This window comes from Apostichopus japonicus, chromosome 20 (assembly GCF_037975245.1).
Source record: "Apostichopus japonicus isolate 1M-3 chromosome 20, ASM3797524v1, whole genome shotgun sequence".
NCBI lineage: Eukaryota > Metazoa > Echinodermata > Holothuroidea > Aspidochirotida > Stichopodidae > Apostichopus > Apostichopus japonicus.
In genome coordinates, this window is record NC_092580.1 from 31,920,885 (window position 1) to 31,931,072 (window position 10,188).

The window sequence follows — 10,188 nt, forward strand, 5'->3', positions numbered from 1 at the left end:
GGGCCACATTCTTACCCACTGGTAACCCGCTAAAATTCTTCCGAGAGACTGTTTTGTTCACTTTGTTTATAGCACAGTCCGCTGTTTAGGTATTTTTCCACAGCCTTACGTCATCGGTTTTTATATAACTTAGTGTGTGTGTTCTCTCTCCTTGACAACAAGAGGATAGCGTGCGATATCGACAGAGTGATATTAACTTGGCCAGAATCCAACTCACCCTGTCTGCTAACCTTTGGGTATTGCAATGTGATTGCGAAACTCGTTTATGTCGTCGTCTGTGCTTTGCGCTCACGTTACCGGCTTGTGATTATGAAAGTCGTGTGGCGCGCAATTGTGGCTTATGTCGCAGTTGAAAATCGCTGTTCATTTAAAGGTGCTGGTGATTACTATAGTGTTTCGAGTTCTAATGGAACAGCAATTAACCGGATAAAACTGAGTGTGGTGGGCGGGGGGGGGGGGTGGGTGAGGTGGGAAGAGGGTGATACGTCTTATTTCAGCCATTTCACGTTTCATACATCTGTGAAAGTAGGTTCATATTCCTTGGTTGTTTACTTTTGAAAGGTCATTTTTTGTCACATAGTTTTCCAAATACTGGAGGAAAGCTAAGATGCCTATAATCCATCCGTTTCGCTTCATATAATTGTGTAGGTTTCACACTCCACTGAAGAGTTTATTAATGTGATACAATTATTGTAGACTCATTGCTAAATCGGTTTCATATTGCTTAAAATTATAGAAGCAAGCAAAAAAAGGATTTCATGAAACAATGAGAATGTAACATTTTCAGCAACATTTATTTATTGCATCCCATATTCCTCTTAGTATAAAAATAGCCTTCTGTTTTTATTTACATTTTATACATACACTGTTAGTTACAGGTCTTTGGAATATAAATAATGATAATTTATTATAAAGAAAAAAAATTCTCCATTCATCATTAAGAAAACTCAAGATGCACTTAAGTATGTCTTTGAAATTTCTATTCAACTATATTGTTCAACTATGACTTCAATGATAAGGCAATATTTTTTTTTTATGACTTCCATTGGCAAACTGTAGCAACTTCTGGCATGTAAACTGATATCACCATGAAACTGGAAAACACTTCAGCCGTGAATGTGATCATGTAAAGCATGTGATGGTGACATTCAAAACAACATGTTATCTTGTGGCATATGGAAGAAAATTATTTCTGCATCTCACAAGTTGGTCGCCACTTTTCCCACTTCTGACACCATCTCATGAGTAATGAATTCGATTTCAACCAAGTAACCCTATCTGAATACATGTCGTTTTACTGAAATTGCCACAGTTAGATTTATTTTGACTCTAAATTTTGCATAATGTGTTTCTTATATATTTTAACGATTAATTCCACATTTGAAAAGATATAGTTTTTTTTTTTCCCTTTCAAAGACACACTTTTAACTACCAACATCCATGATGCACAGAGGTAATGATGGTTACATAACTCTCAGAAATAAATTAACATGAAAACAATTTGTTTTAAAGCAATTCTCCAGACATGCTGAAACATACACACACACACACACACAAACAAACATCAACAAAACTTCAGCACTGATTATCTCAACTTTGTAAATAAACATGTAACATAAAACCTCTTGAAAGTAAATAACAGAAAATAATAGAGTACACATAAATAACAATATCAACGTGGGACAAGAATTGAGTACCTTTCCAAAGTACCACAAACTAGTCGTGAAAACTGAGGGAGGTTCACATATTCATAAATAAAGACCCAAAATAACAGAAAACTCTTCATTTGCTCCGACATTAATTTATGCGACACAAATAACACATTCCAATTCTGTCAACGAAAGGATTAAAACCCTTCAGAACATTCGCTAACATCGTAACTCGTATCACAGACTGCACAAAGTTCCGACAAGCCCTCTTATGAGCTCACATATATGTCGTTTGCAATTAAAGATAGAAACTATTAGAAACCATTCAAAGATTCACAATGAAAAATTCAAAGTCAAATTCAATAAACATACACATTTAAAAAGTGGGTGTTGACCATTTAAAAATCAGATTGAGAAAGAGTGGGGTGAAGAAAAAAAAAGGAGTGCGGACCAAGAAAAAAAATCTTGCAATTCAAATTGGAAATTGATAAAGACGATATTAATTTAATAAACCACAGTTAACGATGAATTTGTCAAAAGACTTACACAACATGATAAAATAAAACAAATACATTCAACGAACCAACAATTAAAGAGCTATATTAATTTTCTGTTAACTCAAAAGTAAATTTGGTCTTTTGGGTTTCTCCTGTCTTTTAATATGGCACAACTAGTTTGGTGGGAATCAAGAACTAGGTCCCTCATCGAGAAAGTGGATGGGGTGGGGGGGGGGATCGGGACCACATGTAACCATTGCCAAGTTACATGTAACGTTACGTTGAATACCATATTGCACACTTCCATGTAACGTAAGAAAAGGTTTTGAAGCACCACAAGTACGTAATTCACACACAGTCACACACAGTCAATCTCGCAAAGTATTCCCCTTCTATATGTGTGGGACTGATGTAGGGACCAACATTTTGTTTTTGTTGTTGTTGTTCAAAAGGTAGAATGAAGGTGAATCTATCAGTGGACCCACGGTTAACTGATGCACTCCTCCTCTGTAAAGTCGACGTCGATCCCAGAGTCTGAATCTTTGGAGTTGTCAATGTTTTTCTTGAACTCATTTTCCTGAGCATGAAGGTCCTCGTGACTAGAGTGTGGACTCCCTGAGGGGGAACTCTCAACGCTGTTGCCTGGCTTTCTGTGGCACACTGTGACTGGGTCCTGCATCCAGGGGTGTCCAAAGACGCCTTCAAGGTCTATTCTTTGCTTTGGTTTCACACATAGCATGGATCTGATGAGGTGTCTGAGTGAGTCTGAAAGTCCCGGTCGGAAATAGAGTTCGCAACGGCAAATGTCCTCATCTTTTTCAAAAGGAATGTCCCCGCATGCCATATCATAGAGCAGAATACCGAGTGACCAGACCGTGGCTTGTTCTCCTTGATATCTGTGGTATCTAATCCATTCTGGCGGACTGTATACTCTTGTTCCTGCAAAGAACAAACAACGATAAAAAATATGTTTAGTGCATAATGTCAAACCAACATGAAATATTTCAGATATTTAAAGCCCAAAAAAAATCACATCATAAAAACGTTTTGCAATCCCATTGTTTGCACTAACAATGTTAAATAACTACTCTTTGGCTTAACACCAAACAAACAGTTACACTTCCCATGACCCCCAAAGACTATCACTGTAGCTCACCCTATCAGCTGATTTCTTTTCGAGTTCATGATGCCAAAAACTTCCTAGAAGCAACCTTGTCACTTTCCCAAGGTGACTTTTCTTCAATTGGCTCATGATAGTGGGGGGGGGGGGTGCAGTCATAAATCCCCTACAACAGGTGAAGAATGTCACCTTCTGACCCCTACTGCAATTTAAGAGGTAAAGGGTAAATAAGGCAGCCAGCATTGTTGATTGTCTAAGACACTTCACAGAATTGTTTCTCAATGGTTGGCTCGGTGCCACCCATGACAGAATTATGCATTGTCACCACAGAATAATTTTATAGCAAGTGTTGCAGTAAGTAATAAGGTAAAAACAGTTCCTTTTCCCTTCTAGTTTTATCTCAAGTCTTTTTGGCTTTATTCTTTCAAAGACCAATCCATTACTCGAGATTAATTCTGTTACCTCAGCTTTTTGAAAATGAGGAAAGGGCTCAGGTTATTGACATCAAACAACCCTAACATTATCAATATAAATGCCCACAAATCTTGTCCATTTCTACAAAACTAAGACCTTTCATGTAAATAGTGACATTTGAGAGATGGATAATTTACCCCACACGTACAGATCAAGAACTAAGTCATCTAACAAGCCTATCAATAAACCCACACATATTTTTTCCCTTTCACCACACCCACATATTGTCACACAGTCACAGCAATACAGAGAATGTCACATCTTTTTTTTTATCTTGCACACAAGATAGCTATGGGTTATCTGCTGGCAAATTTATTACAGAGTGAGTGGGTGGGCATGCAGCAGACAGATCCGCAGAAGTGTGTGGCTGTCTGCAAACCGACAAACAACATAACAACAATAATAGTGAGAGCCCACAACTCCTAGATGCAATTATAATTGCAAAGCTCCAATGCCAGTAGATCTCTCGTCCCTGGTAAAAGATCGCTTTATTTGGGGCTAGTTGCGCAACGGCTCGACTGTGTATGCCAGTCTTAATTAAATTGCTCAGTATGAGTACAGTATTATTCATAGGTTGGCTCATAGTGACTGTGAATGCTGTAATTGCTACGCAGTTCTAACTCATCACCCAAAAATAAATATGTCTCTTTTTTGCTTTGGTGCAGCATGTGTGTAAAATGTACACACTTTATGTCAAACTAACAATGAAATGTTTAAAACATTTTCTATTATCTAAAGGGGGGGGGGGAAGGGGGTATATCGGGGTTTTTGCTATTGTCCCAAATGCTGGTACTGTATTGCCTTGTTTCCCCATCTCTACACTAAGGTCATGGCTGCTACTTGTCAATGGCTAGAACAGTGTCTGCAATAGCTGAACCAAACATTGGACTCCAGACCCCAAAACAAAAACCCATTTACAAAGCAGTTCAAAGTCCTTCACCCCCAATAAATCAAGATCACTTGGTAACTGTTCAAGTGTGACCGTTTTGGAAAATGAAGGGTGTTGGCAGGGAAGCAATGAGAACAAAACAACCACATTCCACAGCTGATCACAGCAAGGCACACACAATGGGTGGAGCCAAACAGTCACCTGGTAACAGCACAAAGGATTGGCACAGGGTCAATGAGCTTTGTAGTAGCACTGTTGTTAACAACAAAGGCCTGTGAATTCAAATATTTTGGGAGGGAAACGTTGGCAGTGCTAGGCAAAGCCTGGCAACAAAGTTAACACCAGACCGCTTAATTATCCAATCAATGCTTTTGTGACTTTGTTATTGTGATTTGAATGCTTACAATAGTTTTTGCAAATAAAAAATGTATAACAAAACAAAATGGGTGGACAAGACAACTCCCTCTGACATAGAATAATAAGAATATTAATAATAATAAAAATAATAACAAGCTTACCATCAAAGTCTTTGTAGATACCATCTGTAAGGAAAGCCCCAGATCCAAAGTCAATCAATTTTAATTTTCCTGATTTGAGATCGACCAAAATGTTCTCGTCTTTCAAGTCTCTGTGTAACACACCAACTTTGTGACATTGTCTGGTGGTTTCGACAATTTGTTGGAAAAAGTTCCTACAGACTTCCTCTGGGAGTGGACCATTTTCAGTGATAAAGTCAAATAGGTCCTTTACTGGTTGTGGCCTCTCCATGATGATAATGAAGCTCTCTGGCCTTTCATAATAGTCTAAGATCTTCACACATCCGGGTAACGAGGCAACACGCTGGAGAAGGCTGATTTCGATAGGCACTCTTTGATGATTAGGCAACTGTTGGGTTAAAAAACAAAAAGGTTGCAAATTCCAACTCATATTACAACAAGAACATAATGACAGGGCTAGACTTAAGAAAACTCACCATTCCCCAAACCCTTCCCTCTCAATAGTTAATTTATCTCATCTCTAATCTGACTTGCCAACTCCATAAACCATAGAATTCGAATATGTTAAACTTTTAAGAAGACAACAATTAAAGAATTATGTTTTGAACAGGGAAATAATATTTCAATCTCATAATTTACGCCTGGCTACATTAAGAAATGACGAAAATATGACGTAAGCAGTATCTAATCTGAATTATACGGAAGTCACGGCTACCAGGAACTTTGTTTCAATAATAACATAAACAATAAAGTTCTCCCCCGGATCTAACTCGGATGTGTTCGTCATAAAAAAAAATGCATACTAAACGGTAGCTACGTTTGAAATTAAACCTTCAGTGGAAAATTAAAATGCACGAAGGTGTGAATTATGATCGATTTTCATTGAAAAATTAGAGGAAATGGAACATATGTTGCGTTTACAGATGGTTTGAGCTACAACGAACTGCTCGGTTTAATTCCCACGCAACGAACCTAGACTAAATTGGCACTCAGCCAACCGGCGTAGTATACCAATAATAATAACTAGGCACAACGTAGTGTGTGTGTATGGAATGACAATGCATTACAGTTATAAAACTGGTACGCCGGTAGCTGTCGTGCGAGAAAGGAGAGTTTTGAAAGGCATGGAAAAGGAAATATAGAAAAGAATATGTTCTTACCGTATGCCAGTCGTTGACTTTCTCCTTAGCAACTATTTTGATTGCAACCTGTAGAGAGAATGAATGATGGATAAGTTAAGTTGCAAATCAAGACAGAACCACAACATAGTTCTTGTAAGTTGTAGTGAAACTTTTAAGCCAAACGAAACGAGTACAGTTGTTAAAGTATCTCAAATATGACAAAATGAATTTCGTCCATTAAATATTATGTTAAACTGATGTGTTGATATTTAAACCAACAACATGCTTGGAACTCCTACAAGAAGTATTGTTTGAATCAAAGTTTGAATGTTACAAATAAATGAATGGATTCTGAGCAAGAAGAAGTTTTAACAATCTCCTTGGTCATATGCGTACAAAGTACAAACTAGTTACAAACGAAAGAAAGTTATTTCCACGTTTTAGTCAAGAAACATAACGTACCGGTAAATCATCCTGAAGCCGACAGCCCGAGTAGACCGTTCCAAATCCACCACTGCCAATACAGTTCCCTAAGCTGTAAGTCTTTTCAAAGGGTCCCTGTTGCTCTGGTTCGTGGTGTTTTCCTGGAGAGAGAGAAACATGTGCAAATTTGGTTTAACATTCAATATCTTGTAACGAAGACTACTAACATGGCACTAGGCCTGGTACTGCATCTGTATCACAGATAATACTAGCTGGGATCCAATGTACATACCTACGAAACCAACGTTGTTACTCTCATTAAAGTTAAGTAAAATATAAATGTTACCAATGCAACAACTTAGTGTCAAAAGCAACATAGAACATTTTCAGCTAATAGAAAATAAAAGGCATCATCAGCCCATCCCATATACGATGCTAAGGACAAGATTGTACAATATAGCAGAGTAAAGATGAGACACAAAATACATACCATGACCATTGCAAAAGCGAATTAACTTACCGATTTTATTCTTTATATTCATGCCGCATATTTCCACAAAATGATTGGTAATTTTGCGGTGCAAATTCATGATGCACCCGTCAGTATATATTCCTCAAGCTTAAGAATCCCGAAGTAGACTTTGGATAAAAGTAAAGTAAGTAAATCCGTAGAAGCTATGTAGGTTAGTTAGAGAGAGCAAGCCGAAACGCCCTGTTACCGGCTGAAATCCTACTACAATACTAATTGCATGACTGAAATTTTCCCGGCATATCACCGACTGGGCAGCAGCTGTTATAATGTACAGACGTAGTTAGTAGTTGTGTACATTTTACTCTACGCGTCTACGTTGCTAGCTTTGCCTAATTATGCATTGTTACGTACCGCCAATACCAAAGTGCTCCTTAGAATTCGTAGAATGACCTTTTCAAATATTACTCCGCAAGTGAAAACCGTTGCTACCGGCGTTTCCAAATTTTAACTTCAAAGTTGGAGAAAAATATGGAGTTTTCAAATTCTGACAAACAAATTATCTTTAAAGAGCAATACCACTACGTAAAATTGAGATATTTTCCTCTTAAATGGCAAATTTCAGTAAAAAGGTTGGGAATAATTTCGTCGCGGAAGACAAATTACCTGTCTGGCCTAGACTTGTGCTGTGTCATGCCTAAAAATTAGGCACTGCGTTGTGCAGTCATCAAATTCCACGCCGTGACTGCCAGCCAATCACAGCGAGTTCTGTCAAAAATCTAGCCAATTGCAAGTTACCTTGTTTGACGTCATGTATTATTATTATTATGATACAACAAATTCGCATGTTATCGTTGGCATACAGCAGTTCCCGCCAACACTGGGGAAAATAAAGCCATTCACTTGGGGGTAGAGGGAGTAATTTGTATTTAGCTTACAGCTCAGAGCCGTATATGTATACGAAGTCTCAGCAATGTACTTTTTCTGTGGTAGGACTGCAATCATACAACGTCGTATGGGTCTGGTGGTCCATTTGCATGACCGAATATTGTATTTTGCATACTACGGCTTCGATAGCTGATTACCAACAAAATTGGGACTGAAAGTATTTGCTGATAAGGAGCAAATAATAAAGGTTGTATGAGAACGACGGACACATCGAAACTCCCTTTCCCAGTCCCGATCTAAATAATCGGTGAAGAGCAGTACTGATCACCATTTTATGACGTCAGGCTAACAGGGGCGGAATTATGCATTCCATGTCGGTACTACGAAGAAGCTGACGGACTGCCATTGTTTTGCCCGCCTCGGACTGACGCCCTGTTTTCAGCCTGTTAATATGATGAGTTTGGGCACTAGTAGGCTAGACGTGTGCCCCCAACCTCACCCCCTCCCCCCCCCCCCGAGTTAGTTGTCGTTGACTTATGGTCTACTCAGTGCAAAACCATTCGTGCCTTTTTCCTTCTAGTAGTAATTGCATGCTGTTGTAGTTGTTACCGGGTGCACGCCGGCTATACAATTAATTAGCGTAGGCTTTGTACTACTATATCATAATGGTCTAAGGGTACCCACCTTTAATTGTTCCGGCTTCTCTGTTTGAAGTATAATGGAGGTCAGCTAAAATATTTGTTCTACATATATGCCTATGCATGATGATGAAGAATTACTAGTTCCATTGTGAGTAGGTGACACAACTCAACTTTTCTCCGGTAACTTACCTATAGGCTACATATATACATATATATATACAAAATTATACGGTGGCTTTCCGTGTAGTCCCTTACGTCCCGACACCAAACAGAGTAACACGTTTGGTCCCATTTTGAATATGACCCATGACTCCTTCCCTCGAACCCTCTCCATCCACCCGCCCCACCTTCGCCTTCCACAAACGCACATACGTATTATGATGCATGCTTATATGAAATGAGCCCTTAACTAAAATCAGAAATTCCAAGCATCCTGATGCAGAAAATCATGATGACTGTGAGAGCACTTAGCGTTAATCTTATATTTTAGAGAATAATTTAAGAGAAGAATTGCGTTTTCCACTGCCTTTATTATGTATAAGGTGCCTGTATGGTTATGTGAGTGCTGTATATACTGAATACTATGCATTATTAAAGCTAAAACGTACGCTCCGATAGCATGTATATGTTTTGTTGCTAAGATAATAAATTATTAATGGTTAGTGAAATTTGATAACTGTATACATATCAACAGGAGGATGCCTTGCATCATCATTAATGATAAATGGGTGTATATGATGCATTGTTGTTTTTTATGATAATGATTTAACGGAAGACAAATATTTCTTGACAAAATAAAATAAAACGTGATGCAACAAGACCTGAATTCCGAAATATCACAGTGACTCAGATTTTTAGGGAGAAATCAGTAACAGCACTATAAAAGGAAAACATTTATTGAAGAAAATTGACGTGGGTTATATTTTTATATTGATGAAATCACACAAACTTCCCACTCAGAATCACTTCCCAACAGGAACAAAGAAAGTAAAAAGAAGGGGGTGGGGGAGGGGGAGAAACCAAAAAGTAATGATATGTAATGTTAGGAACGAGATGATATTGACTTGTTTTTCTTCAACAAACAGTGTGAATTATTTGTCAACACAACAGTCACTGTTCAAGCTTCCAGTAGCTCGTGAGACGGTGGGAGGGGATAAGCCTGGGAGATCGGTTCATCTGAGGGTAGAGGGAGGGGTGGGGAGGGGGGGTCCGATCAGTCAGAGCCCCCTTCGCGGTTGAAAATGTCCTTCCTGTATAGATTCTTGTTTATTTTATTTTTCAATTATCTTTTGAGTTGTGACAAGTTACGGGAACAACCATCTTTATAGACTATAGTATGAACCCGGTTTGCGAAGCCATTGTAGCCTAATATTACCGATTCGCTTGAATAATCGAAGTACAGCTTTTGATATTTGACCACCCCGCCTCGCCGATGGCTTTTATAGCAAGTGACAATGGCATGGGCATACAGCTATTCCAAGCACGGAGATTAAACCAACCGGTTGAAAAGGCGCTCCAGA

The 10,188-nt window shown here is 38.5% G+C and overlaps 1 protein-coding gene across 1 annotated transcript; it reads right to left on the bottom strand.

The window, feature by feature from the left end:
- Positions 1 to 775: 775 nt before the first annotated feature.
- LOC139961230 (serine/threonine-protein kinase pim-1-like) lies at positions 776 to 7,533 on the bottom strand. Its single transcript, XM_071960294.1, has 5 exons — positions 7,191 to 7,533; positions 6,710 to 6,831; positions 6,287 to 6,334; positions 5,148 to 5,514; positions 776 to 3,085 (listed from the first exon to the last, which is right to left on the bottom strand). Exons 1-5 carry the CDS (start codon positions 7,258 to 7,260, stop codon positions 2,634 to 2,636), a joined length of 1,059 nt encoding a protein of 352 aa, XP_071816395.1. The 5' UTR covers positions 7,261 to 7,533; the 3' UTR covers positions 776 to 2,633.
- Positions 7,534 to 10,188: the final 2,655 nt, after the last annotated feature.